This window comes from Ambystoma mexicanum, chromosome 2p (assembly GCF_040938575.1).
Source record: "Ambystoma mexicanum isolate Mex_15411 chromosome 2p, UKY_AmexF1_1, whole genome shotgun sequence".
NCBI lineage: Eukaryota > Metazoa > Chordata > Amphibia > Caudata > Ambystomatidae > Ambystoma > Ambystoma mexicanum.
This window is the reverse complement of record NC_090923.1, coordinates 45,718,191-45,734,360: the sequence shown is the minus strand read 5'-3', so window position 1 is coordinate 45,734,360 and position 16,170 is coordinate 45,718,191. Positions and strand designations below refer to the sequence as shown.

The 16,170-nt window shown below is 48.2% G+C and overlaps 1 protein-coding gene across 3 annotated transcripts in view; it reads left to right on the top strand.

Annotated features, from left to right (window-relative positions):
- PDZRN3 (PDZ domain containing ring finger 3) overlaps window positions 1–16,170 on the top strand; it is a 785,994-nt gene that overhangs the window by 702,359 nt on the left and 67,465 nt on the right. For all 3 annotated transcript variants that reach the window (XM_069643215.1, XM_069643214.1, XM_069643216.1), the window contains one exon: window positions 12,283–12,530. In XM_069643215.1, the coding sequence (XP_069499316.1) occupies window positions 12,283–12,530 (248 nt within the window). The remainder of the gene's footprint in view (window positions 1–12,282; window positions 12,531–16,170) is intronic.

Below are 16,170 nucleotides of genomic sequence, written 5' to 3'. Positions count from 1 at the left end.
GTTTACAACTCTGACATTTTTCACAAAAATCCAAATCCTTGTGCAAATATGTCTTTAATAAGTACACATTTTGCAGTACAATACATTCAGTATTGTGCAACCAAAAAAAAAACAATTCCTTTATAGACATTCTTGTGCAATAAGGGAAGTAAATACACAATTGCCAGCTAAGCTTCATAAAATAATGGCCAACGCGTAAATAAAAAAATAAAGTGGAATGCTAGAAGTAAATGAATTGTCAGAGCCAACCAAAGGTCCCCACATTTGAGAGGAATACGCTGCCTCTTCGTGCCTTTGCAAGTGCTTCTATCAGTTTTGATAAATCTAAATTATACACAGTATATTGTTCAATTGCCAGAAGCGTCAAGTCACTTAGACGCATCTGTGACATGGTAGAGCGCATGTAGTTTTTCACACGCCTTGCTCCTCTCTGCGTTTGCCATGCCTATTGGTAGGATCAAAAATATCCTGCACAGCATGGATATCTCTGGTAAGACATCTTCCAGAGGAGAGGAGACTATAAACTGCAGATAGTTTAGCACTGTGCTCGTGGGGCATGCATTCCTAGTTTTTACATGTTTTTGAACTTCAAAATAGTAGGTCTGGAATAAGACCAGGTTGCCCAGTAGCTCCTGGCTGAAGACAGAATATTTCTTTAGGAGGAGTTCAACTGGTTTCCCTAGCCCAACACTGCGCAAGCCTGATAAAAACCTAATGTTATGTAAGCACATGAAATGCAAAGCAAAATCCTAATAAATATCTACATCAACTAAACCTGGGAAGAGGTGCAGTTGCTTAAAATGTCCACGTCCCGGTTTCACCATTTAACCAAAGTGTGTGATCCTGGGCAAATCATTTAATCACACTGTCTTATCTGCAGCTCTGTAATTGATTCGCTTCAGACCTTATGTTAATATATCATGCTGTTAATTAAAAGAAGCCTGATGACTATAGAGTTGCTCCATTTATAATAAAGTTATTTGCCACTTGGCTCACTTATGGCAACTTATTGTAAAGTCACTTGTGTGGTGCCTCCAAGTAACACAGTCTGATGATGCTCCTTGCAATGGGTTTCTGTGAAGTCACATCTGTTGGCGCAATCCATATGCAGATTCGGAGGTTTGCATGTACTTTGCCTCAGAGGGCTTCGACAGAGATCTAACATATGAGTTTCCTGCATCTGTAATGAATCTGCAGTTTTTTTCTTGTGTGTTAAATTGCCATCTGTCATAGTAGATTGGGGCAAGGGTGGGCAGTTTGGGGGCGCGAATGAGACTTTCTGGAATTGCACGTCCTGCATTTGGGGGATAAAGTAGCAGGACTTTCTTAGTGGCTGGCCCCCCACTCTTGCAATGCTGGATACTCCCCTGCATCACCCCTATTTACCTCTTCATGGCAACAATGCACCGCTTTCAATGCAAAGATCGTCCGTCGATGCGTGTGCCTTTTTAAAGCCACATAAACAGCTTCCACCACCGCCTGTTGATAAATACGTGCCCCGCCTTCAGCTAATAACAAAGATGGATTCTCATATATAACACTGTAATGACAGGTACACTTGGCCTATGTATCAACCTCCGAAGGATGAAAGGCTATAACAGCCAGTGGCATCGCTAGGGGGGAGCCGGGGGGGGGGGCAGCCCCCCCCCGTGAAACCCTGTACCCCCCCATGTGCCCCCCCTACCTAAGACGAGCAGTGACCATGTTCTCCCCCTACTTTTGTCTTTGGCCCCCTCTGTGCCCCTCCTAAATGTGATTCCTGGCGACGCCACTGGTGACAGCCCTGCAGTGCAGGCTGGAGCCACGTCAGAGGCCAGCGCTTGACTGGTGAAATATTCCCACCAAACTAACATTTTTTTTTTTTTTTTTAAATGAATCTCGTTTAAATGACATTGGAATTTGAATTGTAACAAGAGTAAAAAGATGCAACTGTCCCCGTGAAATTGTTGGGAGGTGAAATCGAAAGGAGGACTGCACTGTATACCCGTAGGGGCCAATTTACAACAAAAAGCCACACACGACATGCACATTATAGTTACCAGGAGCTGTGTGTGGGTCTTAGTGTATTTTTTAACGTGTCAGTATGGCATGTGTTTACAACATCGCATTCGCTGTTTTTTTGTGTCTCTGTGATGCAACTACTTGTATACAATTACACAAAGTGATGTCCCAACCATGGGAACAACTGCTACGGACTGAGGCCAAGATTTGGATTAGCCACTTCTGCGGAAACTGTGCGGCGTGTGACCTTCGCCTGTGCCCTGCACCGGCATTTAGGCCTCCTGTGTAACGTGGGCTGGTGGGGAATGCGGACGTGCAATGGGATTGCAGCATGCCCGCTGGTTATCCAGAGATGGCATGAGAGGGGCACAGGGGACCCGCCACTTCAGCAGGGTCTCCCGCTGCGCCAGAAGTCTTTCCAATAAGAGTGCTTTTATTTGCACTAGGGAGATGGCGGCCCTCATCTGGAAGTGGGTGAGTGCCTCGCAGGCTTGGGTCCAGGTGCTCATTATCAGCTGGACTGGAGTGACTTCTCAACAGAAAGGGCCCTGTGCTGTGTGGAAGGGGCGTGGCCTGGCACAGGGGCCCGTCGCCATTTGTCTGCCTGGCGACCGTTAGATCCGCCTCTGGGTGGGGGATCCACAACACAAGAGCCATGGTGGGGAGGAGTTGGGGGCGGTGTCTGAGGGGGCGTGGTCTAGAAGGGGCGGGGCAAGTAGTGGACACCCAGAAAGCGTCTGCGACGGCAGCATTGCCTTTTACCGCCCGCTTTGACACTGGTGTGTAATGCAGTTGTTCATTTTGAAAAGTCTGCTGCGGCCACATTGTAGACATAATGGCTTCTCATGGGCCGTGGCCTGTCTCTCAAAGAAAGCTGATAGCGGAACCGAAAAGTTCAGCCCAGGTTCCATACCAGGACTACTGGCCACTCACAGGACCCAGCTTGACTGAAACCCTGCTGACATCCGAAGCAGACCAGTCTACCCCAGGTCACATACTGGGCCCCTTGGCCTCTCACGGCCTCCTGCCTCTCTGGAACACTCCCAATATGCATATAGTCCAGTCCACCCCTGGTCACATACTCGGCCCCTTGGCCTCTCACAGCCACCTGCCTCTCTGGAACGCCCCCGTTATGCGTATAGACCAGTCTACCCCAGGTCACATACTGGGCCCCTTGGCCTCTCACGGCCTCCTGCCTCTCTGGAACACTCCCAATATGCATATAGTCCAGTCGACCGCTGGTCACATACTCGGCCCCTTGGCCTCTCACAGCCTCCTGCCTCTCTGGAACGCCCCCGTTATGCGTATAGACCAGTCGACCCCTGGTCACATACTGGGCCGCTTGGCCTCTCACTGGCACCTGCATCACTACAACTCTCCTTATATGCATATAGACCAGTCTACCCCATGTCACATACTAGGTCCCTTGGCCTCTTACGGCCACCTGCCTCTCTGGAACGCCCCCGTTATGCGTATAGACCAGTCGACCCCATGTCACATACTGGGTCCTTTGGCCTATCACAGCCTCCTGCCTCTCTGGAACGCCCCCTTTATGCGTATAGACCAGTCGACCCCATGTCACATACTGGGTCCTTTGGCCTCTCACAGCCTCCTGCCTATCTGGAACGCCCCCGTTATGCGTATAGACTAGTCGACCGCATGTCACATACTGGGTCCTTTGGCCTCTTACAGCCTCCTGCCTCTCTGGAACGCCCCCGTTATGCGTATAGACCAGTCGACCGCAGGTCACATACTGGGTCCCTTGGCCTCTCACGATCTCCTGCCTCTCTGGAACGCCCTGATATGGCTATAGATCACTCCGCCAGGGAATCAGCAGATTCCTCCTGCTCTAGTTCACAGCAGGCAGTGGCCTAATGGGATTTATTTGCAGGATTATTGTCTAATCTGAAGCAACATAATCACTTGACCCCAGAGTTTAGCATGTGCTTTAAAAGTAATCAGTGCAGTTAGCTGAGTTAATTGTATCCTTGGTCTGGCCCAGAGTCTGCTGTCTGGAATGACTTAATTCACTGTCTCCCTTCTTACAATCCTTAGCACACAGAATGCAGGCTGTTGTGTGTCAATAAAGACAATGGATCTCAGCCCCATAAGTTATCTCGAGGCGGCACAGTATTACCTTCCTAGTCTGATACAGTAACTGTCACAGTGTTATGTTATTTGACCGGTATATTCTGCTCACCGTGCACCATTGTGCTCTTAGTCTGTTACAATGTCTGTCACAGCATTATGCTATTTGCTTGCTATATAATGCTCCTAGAGAATTGTTCTTTATATGCTATATGGACCTCTATGACACAGTATTATGTTGGAATTCTTTCGCCATGGCAAATGTTGGCACTGTAATATGGTCCTAGTCTGAATAATTATATTCAGATAGGACAGTATTACATTTCTGGTCTGTCTTAGTATCCTGAGATGACACCGCTTTGTGCTCTTTGACTGTCACATTGTCCGTCACAGTATTATGTTTTTTGTCTGATATAGTATGCTCACAGTGTACAATATCATCCCCGAGGCATAGTATTAACTTGGCATAGTTTTGCCATATCCAAAGCTAGCACAGTTATATGTTGTCCTGGACTGTTTCATTTTCCTGGTATTGCATATTATTACATTTTTGGTCTGTTTTGGTATCAATAGATGGCACAGTATTATGCGATTAGTCTGCTTTATTATATGTCACATTACAATGTTCTGTGTCTGCTGTATTATGCTCACAGTGCTGTATCATTTTTAGATGTTTACATTAAGCGCAGCAAGGCCACCAATAACGGCATACAGACACTCTACAAGACACTTGCATTATAATACATTACATTGTTTGTCATAGTATTATGTGCTTTGCTGTATTATGATCACAATGCACAGTGTTGTTCTTAGTCTGTTACATTATCTGTCACAGTATTATGGTCTTTGGGACCGATTTATAGAAAATGAGCATAGACCCTGTACAGTCCTCTGCACGTAATACCACTTTGTGTGTACCTGAACGCAAAAGCATGGTATGCGTGATCCGTGTATTCATGGAATTTGATCTGCAAAGTAATCCTAGGTACAAGTAGTGCTGGTACGCCCATGCCACGCCCCCACGCAAAGCAGATATAGCCACACACAACCTGTACGCACTCCTCGTGCGTGAAGTCACTCACTCCAGCAATACTGCGTGCCATCTCCCGGCAACCAAGGCAGCACCCCAACAACACCACATAGGGTCCCCTTTAACCAATAACTGCACTCCGCAATTTGCGTTTTATTTGCTGAGTTCCCCGATGTGGCGTTGCACGGTCAGATCCATGAATTAACTTGGTTTTGCGCAGTGCTGGGCACACGATTTCCTCGTGCAGGTTGTCCCCCGACACGCTCACGTAACGCCTTGTTCTTCCTCATTCTGCATGGGTAATGGGGAATGTACATTTGCCGCCCCTGTTTGCTTCATTGCGTAGGCCCCTCCCACACTTTGCATGGGGTCTCGCGCAAATGGCTCGACTGCTTGCAGAGATGAAACGGACTTGCGTGAAGTACCCGCCATGTTGTAAACAAGTTAAAGAACTTAGAAACTACTTTCCATGCAACCTTTACTCCCTCCATTCGGCCAGTCTCCAATGCCATTGACCTGTTATATATGACAGACAGCATGGGGAACCAATCAGAAAGACCAGTCAGAAATGCTATCACAGTATTACATTGTTGATCCTAGTCTCCTGAGGTATCACAGTATTACATTGTTGATCCTAGTCTCCTGAGATGTCAAAGTATTACATTGTTGATCCTAGTCTCCTGAGGTGTCAAAGTATTACATTGTTGATCCTAATCTGCTGAGATGGCACAGTATTACATTGTTGATCCTAATCTGCTGAGATGGCACAGTATTACATTGTTGATTCTAGTCGGCTGAGATGGCACAGCATTACTTTGTTGATTCTAGTCTCCTGAGGTGTCACCGCATTACATTGTTGATCCTAGTCTGCTGAGATGGCACAGCATTACATTGTTGATTCTAGTCTCCTGAGGTGTCACAGTATTACATTGTTGATTCTAGTCGGCTGAGATGGCACAGCATTACATTGTTGAGCCTAGACTGCTGAGATGGCACAGTAGTACATTGTTGATTCTAGTCGGCTGAGATGGCACAGCATTACATTGTTGATTCTAGTCTCCTGAGGTGTCACAGTATTACATTGTTGATCCTAGTCTGCTGAGGTGGCACAGCATTACATTGTTGATCCTAGTCTGCTGAGATGGCACAGCATTACATTGTTGATTCTAGTCTCCTGAGGTGTCACAGTATTACATTGTTGATCCTAGTCTGCTGAGGTGGCACAGTATTACATTGTTGATCCTAATCTGCTGAGATGGCACAGTATTACTTTGTTGATCCTAGTCTCCTGAGGTGTCACAGTATTACATTGTTGATTCTAGTCGGCTGAGATGGCACAGCATTACATTGTTGAGCCTAGACTGCTGAGATGGCACAGTAGTACATTGTTGATTCTAGTCGGCTGAGATGGCACAGCATTACATTGTTGATTCTAGTCTCCTGAGGTGTCACAGTATTACATTGTTGATCCTAGTCTGCTGAGGTGGCACAGCATTACATTGTTGATCCTAGTCTGCTGAGATGGCACAGTATTACATTGTTGATTCTAGTCTTCTGAGGTGTCACAGTATTACATTGTTGATCCTAGTCTGCTGAGGTGGCACAGCATTACATTGTTGATCCTAGTCTGCTGAGATGGCACAGTATTAGATTGCTGATTCTAGTCTCCTGAGGTGTCACAGTATTACATTGCTGATTATAGTCTCCTGAGGTGTCACAGTATTACATTGTTGATTCTAGTCTCCTGAGGTGTCACAGTATTACATTGCTGATCCTAGTCTCCTGAGGTTTCACAGTATTACATTGTTGATCCTAATCTGCTGGGGTGGTACAGTATTACATTTTTGATCCTAGTCTCCTGAGATGTCACAGTATTATTCTCTCATATTGATATATTATCCATAATCACCAGACCCTCTCCTCTCCCAGCGCAATGCTATTTATTTTACCCACTTTGCAAAGATCAACTTCTGAGCAGACTCTGTGGGCTTTAAATGTGTGCCCTGACATGAGCAAACTCCACTGCAGCAGGAGCTCAAGCCTCTCAGCTGCCTTACCAACTGGCTAAGCCCTGGTGAGTGAATGCACGCTACCCATTGGTTCACTTGGTGAGTGAATGCACCCTTCCCATTGGTTCCTTTTTATATTGGTAGGCCATTGCCAGAGAGAAAAATTGGTACTGGTCCATTTCAGGTGCTCAGGTGGGTGAAGAATGCACCAATCCTCGAGCAAGCCTGGGCGCTGCAAAGCTAATATGGTGGTGATTAGGCGCTGTGTAAAAGCATAATAACGGAAGGCCTCTCACGAAATGCATTTCAATGAAGAGAACCAAACGCACACCTGCATCGTCATAATATGCCGGGGTATTTCCCTGAATCGCCATAATATGCCAGGGTGTTTCCCTGCATCTCCAACATATGCCATGGTGTTTCCCTGCATCGCCATAATATACCGGGGTGTTTCCCTGCATCGTCATAATATGCCGGGGTGTTTCCCTGAATCGCCATAATATAATGGGGTGTTTCCCTGCATCTCCAACATATGCCATGGTGTTTCCCTGCATCGCCATAATATACCGGGGTGTTTCCCTGCTTCGCCATAATATGCCAGGGTGTTTCCCTGCATCGCCATAATATGCCGGGGTGTTTCCTGCATCGCCATAATATACCGGGGTGTTTCCCTGCTTCGCCATAATATGCCGGGGTGTTTCCCTGCATCGCCATAATATGCCAGGGTGTTTCCCTGCTTTGCCATAATATGCCGTGGTGTTTCCCTGCATCGCCATAATATGCCGGGGTGTTTCCCTGGCTCTCTTCTAATGTCAGTGTACACCTGGCAGCTTCTAATGTGTGTCCTCGACCTATTCGATGTTATGTAATGTGTGCCTTCCTTGAGGCGTCCAGTCTGTCGTCTGTATCCATGCTTGAGCAGGAATACATCCTGTGAGGCTGTCCGCCTGTGTCCTGCATCCACGATAGGTCCGTGTATTTCCCTAATTCCTGCCCTCTGTTTGCGCTGGAGCTTGAATAGTTTTCTCCTGGCTCCCAAACTGTGTCCTATACTCTCGCGAGAGGACATGTGCAGTCCTCGTGCTTATGAAGTCACAAGCCTCAAGGCACATGCTGTGGTTCAATTACCTTCCTGGTGCTGTTTAATCTGAGTTTGGTTTCTATGTTGGGGTATTTGTACCTAGTTTATGGCTATTCACAGTTTCCAAGTGCTCTGAAACTGGAATATCTTGTAAACAGCGCTATATGTTAAAAATCACTAAAAACACAAGCATTCTTGGGTTCCATTGGGACGCTGGGCCCCCCTTTGGGCTATTATGTCCTGAGTGGGGATTCCGGTTAGCGGCTAGTACATGGGTGAGATGTGGAGACCCCGACCACCCTCAATCGTGCACCCGTCCTGCCTGAGACGCCACCCGGCTCTGCCGCTCTGACTCACGCGAGCACCAGTGTGCTGCGCTGCTGCTGTTGTTGAATTCTGAAGCTCGGCTCTTATGCCCTCTGGGGAGTTTACGGTTGCTCCTGAAATGCTGCAGGTATGTTCAGAAATACTCTTGCACTCCATCATGTCCACTGTGACAGGGACCGCAGGTGAACTCTCTCTCTCACATGTGCCTTGGTGTGCGTGCGTACGTGCGTGCGTGCAGCAAACACCTGTTCTGGCCGGGCGTGGGCTGTCACAGAGAGGCATTGCCAGAGGCTGAGTGACAGGTCGCGCACAGGCAATATTGCGGTGGCGTGCTTAGTCCCACCACATCCTGCTTCTAGCCATCAAGCCACTGGCAGGGCAGAATGGCCACTCCCGCAATGCCCGTGGCGTGGGACAGGGGTGTCCTCCGTATTCCTGGCCGAAGTCCTTTGCTTCCCCTTGGGTAGGGTGAAGACTAGGAGACCCTCGTTCCATTTTACAGGCGCCCATCTCTTTATGCATTATGCCAATGGCCACAGTGGACATAAACTGGGGTCCCCCAGGATGACTGTGGGCATTCGGCCTCTCCCACTGATGACCGCACCACCCCTCATGTCTTCTAACAGAGCCTCGCGCAGCACAGCCACCCATAGTGGGCGCACACAAGGCCACTAACAATTCTCAAACAGAATCTGTTCTCTTTTCCTGGAAACTTGACGCTGGTTTCTCTTCTCTGGCCCCCGTGCCCCCGCGTGTAGTGTGTACTCACCATGTTTGGGTGGGCGCTGGTATTACTTCCGCTCAGGCAAGGTGCAGAAGGCGAAGGTGTGGCGAGCAGCAAGGGACCTGGGGGGGGGGGGGGAGGGGAAAGCTCCTAGGCTGTGTCTGTGTAGGGCAGCATTGAGGAACCAGCCATGTGTTCCAGGCCTGTATCTGACCCATGGGTGGGAAGTTTAAATTCTACTTGGCCATGGGGGGGGGGGGGGGTTGGGGTGCTCTTTTATCTAGGCCAATGGCGGCAATACGATGTTTTCTATATTGTTCAAAAGGCAAGGAAGGGTGTTTTCTATACACCCGTGCAGGGAAGTACAGTTCCAGGTATTATTCATGCAAACAGTATATGTGAGAATCTCACCTTTAAAACAATGTGCTAGTCTCCAAGGTTATGACGCTGTTAATGCACTGGTGCATTGCAGGTCATTGTCTTTCGGTGCACGCCACATGTGTTGCAGGCAACGATTTGTCACTTCTTGAAAATTATGATACATGTTCAATTAGTTATCACTGTTTCCATATTTTCTTTGTTTTAATGAAAAACTCTAACAACAAACATTTTAAAAAGCCTTGGCTCAGTGGGGCCAGTTTGGCCCTTATTGTCTTGGAGCTCATCGTATTTAAAGGCGGCTGGTTACAGCCGGGCGAGGGGGCATCAGCATTTCTAAATAATAATTGAATTTGCTTCAGTATTGGCAGCTATTTGACCTGCAATTCATAAGTGCAACGTTCCTTGAAGTACTCTGGGAAACACTGCCCTCTAGTGGCAGGGTCCTGCATAATAATATCAACTTGTTACTTACATAGCGCTTTTATCTTATGCCTTTTACATAAACAGTGTTTCCCTTGTAATTGTTACATCTTCCCGCCAAGCCCCCCCCCATGTCTTGGAAGCAACACAGGTTCGAATCCCAGTCCCGCGTTTAGAGACTGGTCTCTGGTATTAAGTGTGTTATAAAAGATAAATTAATATATTTAATTGGTTAGTGCCAGACAACTCCGGTGCCGGCGCACAATGCTCTGATAAGGGCCCAGCCATAGAGTACTGGCTCCTAGGGGGGAAAGCACCCCATTCAGGTCTTCTCGCCAAGCGAAGGCGATTCACCCCCATCCAGCCGCAGCTTTCCCCTCATCACCCCCTAGACCGCTCTCCCTTACTCACCCTGGTGTACCATGCCTTCTGCGTGGATGATTCCGGCATCTGCAGTACCCTTTTTAGGGGACCATGCTGCATATATGAGGGCCACAGGGAGGGCCGGAGCATGCACAGGCCTCTCCCTTCCTTTCCGCTGATGCACGCACAGCCTTCAGGGAAGCAGCTGGTGGCATGCACAACCCCTCTTGATGTGGGGTGGGAAGCCATTCCACCAGCCCGTTTCACCACTGGGTGCGTGCCGCTGCTCCACGAGGAAGGGTATAGCCCGGCCTCTAAGCGCTAAGCCACTTATCCATGTTTCGTTGAAGCCCCGTTTTAACGTTTTTAAGGCTGGAAAGAGCCACAGCCTTCCCAAGAAATTGGAGTTGGGACTATCTGTGGATCTTTCGCTGCCCCCCAGTTCCCCCCCTTCCATCAACTGCGCCTGGATTGGCTCTTTTAGATGCTGCCCAAATCCTCGCCCCTTCCAGCCACTGCGCCCGGATTGGCTCTTTTAGATGCTGCCCAATTCCCCGCCTCTTCCAGCCACTGCGCCTGGATTGGCTCTTTTAGATGCTGCCCAATTCCCGCCCCTTCCAGCCACTGCGCCTGGATTGGCTCTTTTAGATGCTGCCCAATTCCTCGCCCCTTCCAGCCACTGCGCCCGGATTGGCTCTTTTTCAAATCTGAGTGACTGTCCTGCCTCCAGTTTATGTCTCAGATTTAAAGGAGAAAATGTCAGGCCTCAGGCTCCCGCAACTAAATATTCACGTCCATGTTTTTGTCCCAGAAGTCATTTACTCTGGACAGTTTGTACATGAATTCTTTAGACTTTTAGATTTATTCCAAAGAAGACCGAAGAATATTCTGCGGTTCTCACGGTGCCAGACGTGTGACTCTGCCCCAGCCCACCCGCCCTTCGGAATGGCCTGACTGACCAGATCACCTCTTATCAGGCCTCTTCTCCCAGGTTATGGCAAGTGTGGGCTGTGGGGGCAGGCCAGCCGGGCAACATAGTTCCACTACTTCTTTCCAGACACTTCCACCACTGGGGGCATATCCTGTTCATTTCAGCCGAAACTGTTTAGCCGGATTCCCACAGGACATCAGCCTGTCTGCATATCAGATGGTGAAAGGGAAGGGGGCGTGTTCATGCTTTTCAGAACTGCATCCCAATTCACAAACAGGATGTGCTTTGAAATGCCTAGAAATGGAGGGCCTTCCCTTGCAGATACTTGAAACAGGCACACGTGGATGCACAATGCATAGGAGGGTTGTTTCTGATCTTGCTGTGCATTTGATTTCCTGGACAGAAGCGCCCTGAACCAATACCATGTGAAAACTACGGAGGAAATGTGACACAAAATGTAAAACGCACACAGCGTCTTATTGTATATTAACCATGCTTTCTATGCGTCAACGGCGTTAAAAGTTTTGTGCGTTGAGGGGCCTTGCCGAACAGTGCGTCTGTTTATAGTTTTGGCTATTAAGCAGTGCTTAAGCCCTATTTTTGAGCCAAAACTATTGCTTTCGAGTACAGAGAGGTGGGAGATGGGATGTGAAGTGTAACACACAGCTGGTGAGTGTTGTTTGGTTATTTACCCTCTCATTGACTGGCCATACCATGATAATGGCAATGGCAAGTCACACACCTTACCCATACCTCTCTACACAAAACACACCCTCCTGGGATCATTTAGCGCAAGGTCTGTCAAGTAGTAACATGAAACTGTGCTGTATTGGGACTGTCAGTGTTATTTCAGAATATGCTTAGTAGTGTGTATTTTATGTAAGTGTGGGCATGATGTTAACGTCGTGTTTTTGTCTCCTTCTACAGGTTAATGGCAAAGACTTATCCAGAGCCACGCATGACCAAGCCGTGGAGGCCTTCAAAACTGCCAAAGAACCCATTGTGGTGCAAGTTCTGCGCCGCACGCCGCGGAGCAAAATGTTCAGCCCGTCCCCGGACTCGCAGCTGGTGGACATGGCGACGCAGACGGACATCACGTTTGAGCACATCATGTCTCTAAGCAAGATCCGTTCCCCGCTTCCGCCGACGTTGGATCCCTACCTCCTTCCGGAAGAGTGAGTGCTGACCACTGATGATCAATCCTGGATCCAGGGGCAGACTGTTAGATTCCAGAATCACTGAGGAGCGCCATGTTATCACGCCCTTCTTATCACACACATGTTATCACACCCTTGTTTTCCATTTCCAGTGCTTAATTTGGGAGTGTGGGGGGGGGGGAGGTGCCAGGGCTCAGCCCTGGCACTTATTTCAGAACTCTGGCACTTATTGTCTCAGACACAGTTGGATTATGAGGTGGTGTTTTGGCAACTTTATTATTTTGACTGCCAGTCACATGATAAACACCTATAGAATCAGAGCAAAATGTAAATGATTGTGTTTAAAGACACACAAACATTTGTCTCATGTCAAAACACGACCACACAAACATTTGTCTCATGTCAAAACACAAGTATGCTCTTTTATTTGTATGTTGATTGGCATTTGTAAATTACACATCTACACTATTGAGTAGACCCATCAACCACACTAAGCCAGTGGGAGTTGCAGCTTTAACACCATATATGTTAACAGCATAGGGAGCTGCTGTGGGTGGTGCCAACAGTGAGTGGGGGAGCTGCCCATCCTAATGTTTCATGGGCGTCTTAGAAAATATTTGAGCCGCAGCACTTATTTGTTTAAAAATTAAGCACGGTGACCATTTCTACTGTAAAACTTTGCACTACAAGTTTGTTTTATTCGAGTGGTTGAGCGATGAGCTAGAATGCCTGTACCTCAAGTCTGAGTCGTGAGGTAAGTGTCAAGGACGAGTATGCTCGTCGGGTTATAGTCTTTTCAACGAAAAAAAAAATGCATTGAAAATGAAATCCATCGAAGTAAAAGCACCAAATGTAAATGTGTCGAATGGCTATCTTTTACCTTTAAAAGTGCCTATCCATCGAAACTTGTCCATCAAATATAAGAATGGACAAGTTTCGATGGATATGTACTTTTAAATGTAAAAGATAGCATTTTGATGCTTTTATTTTTCATGTTAAAACATCACATGGAGCTGTCAAGTGCTGAAATCTTCAAAGTATTTCGGCACTGGCCAGCTTCATGTAATGATTCAGTGTTTATTATTTTTGGGGGGTTTCCCCCAACCCCTCCCAACCCCCAAGGGCACCCCCCTAACCCTAACCCTATCCCTAATCGAAATCCAACAGAATCCAACAAATGTATTTCGATGGAAATGGCTTTCAATTAATATAATGTGTTGGATATTAATTTGATGAATCTAATTTTGATGGATAGTCTAGATACCATGCTCCTCCTTTTTGCATCGACTTGCATAATAGCCTGGCAGTTAAGGGGTTAATGAATAGCCTTTTTTCAGTTTAGATGGTGTGTTGGCATGGGCAGCTGGTGACCTGCACCTACAAAGGAGGTTCTGCAGGGGGTCTCACCTTAGATTGTTTTTAAAACAATGGGTTGGAACGGGTGCATTTTACAACTAACATTTCAGATAATGGCTGATGGATTGGCAATCATTTCTGTGGGAGAATGCATGAAACAGTCTGATGGATGCAAGGTCCCTAACAGTACCCAGGAGCCTTTCTCCACAAAGCTTCCTGCTGGCTGCAGGGGCGTTGCTAGGGTGGGGCTGAGGGGGCTGAAACCCTGGGTCTTTTGCGTGTAGCCCCATAGAGAAGCTCAGGGGATACAACCAAAATGGCTAGCTAGCCCCCAGTCCCGACAGTCCCAAAAGTAGCGTATCCCCGGATCTTTTCCAGACCTAGCAACACCCCTGGCTGACTGTGTTCACAGAAAATGCTGGAGTCTTTCTAAACAGTACAGGCCAGCACAACCCCTCCCTCACTATTTCAGTATTTGTGTTGCCAGCAAAACCATTGAAGCCTGACTTAACAATATGACAGCATTGCCACTGTAAAACACATTTCGACGCTTGTTGTTGCTCATTTTTGCCCTGTGTCGCTGTGCCTGTCACACGTCTGTCCCCATTTGCCTCTCAGTGGCGAGCTCTGCCCTCTTTGCTGGCAGTGCCAAAGTCTCTCTCAATTCAGTGCAGACTTTTGCCCCATTTGACCCACAGTATGGAGTTCTGCTACTCAGTGCCCAGTTCTGCCCCTCAGTGCCCCATTCATCTCCATTTTCTCTTGAGGGTATTTGTCCCTAATTTTGTTCCCCAGTGTCAAGTTCTGCCGCAGTTATCCCCTCACTTTCGGCTTCTATTTCATGTTGCCCCTCAGTACCGACGGTAGCCCCATTTTAGCCCTCAATGCGCAGTCGAGCCCCATTCCCCCCGCCCCCAGTTTTTCCCTAATTTGCACTTTAGTGCTGTGTTGTGCCCCAATGTACTTCTCTGGGGAGTCATGATGCGGGACTGACCTGCATGAAACCGTGCCACCTTGTGTACACGGAAGCGACACTGCACCAATGCACCAATGCGCCTTCTGCATGTACCGCCCCGGTATATGGGGTCATTGTGCTGCTTCACGGCGAGCGTTTTTCCTTTTCACTATTGAAAGTGCTTTCGGTTGGAATATATTGCGAAGGAAGGTTATGTGATTGTTCAAGGCTACATACATGTTTTGGTTGCAGCCAATGGACACGTGTAGGTGGCGCTCTTGGTGAAGACGGCCATTTGAACGCTTGCGGAGGGATAGCCTTTAGCTCCTTCCAGGCCTTGGCGTGGGGGCTTCACACGCTCTCAGGTAGGGAGCGGCCCAATCCTCGGAGCGGAAGCGGGCTGCCTCCCACCCAGGAAGGTTTCTGGGACATGTTGTATCTGGTCCCGCTCTCGATGGGAAGTGAAGCGGAAGGGTTGCTCGTGCCGCTCTCGATGGGAACTGAAGCGGAAGGGTTGCTCGTGCTGCTCTCGATGGGAAGTGAAGCGGAAGGGTTGCTCGTGCCGCTCTCGATGGGAAGTGAAGCGGAAGGGTTGCTCGTGCCGCTCTCGATGGGAAGTGAAGCGGAAGGGTTGCTCGTGCCGCTCTCGATGGGAAGTGAAGCGGAAGGGTTGCTCGTGCCGCTCTCGATGGGAAGTGAAGCGGAAGGGTTGCTCGTGCCGCTCTCGATGGGAAGTGAAGCGGAAGGATTGCTCGTCCTGCTCTCGATGGGAAGTGAAGCGGAAGGATTGCTCATGCTGCTCTCGATGGGAAGTGAAGCAGAAAGGATTGCTCGTGCAGCTCTCGATGGGAAGTGAAGCGGAAGGATTGCTCATGTCGCTCTCAATGGGAAGTGAAGTGGAAGGATTGCTTGTGCAGCTCTTGATGGGAAGTGAAGTGGAAGGATTGCTCATGTCGCTCTCAATGGGAAGTGAAGTGGAAGGATTTCTCGTGCCACTCTCGATGGGAAGTTAAGTGATATGATATGATATGATATGATATGGTATTTGTAACGCGCCTATACACAAGTGTTTCAAGGCGCGACGAGGCAGGGAGGGAGGGAAACAAGGGGAAAACAGACAAACGATCCTACTAGGCCAGGTGTCATTCAGATCGCGCAAGTGCAGAGGTAAGGGGAAAGGAGGAAGTGCAGGGGGGAGGAGGTGGGGGGGAAGTGCAGTACAAGGTAAGTAGCGTAGAAAATAATAATAAATAATAAATAGAAAGGGCCAGCTGGTGGCAAGTGCGAGGTAAGTGCAGAGCAAGTGCTGGGAAAGGGGCTGTAGGGATACAGTGACAGTCCCACAGT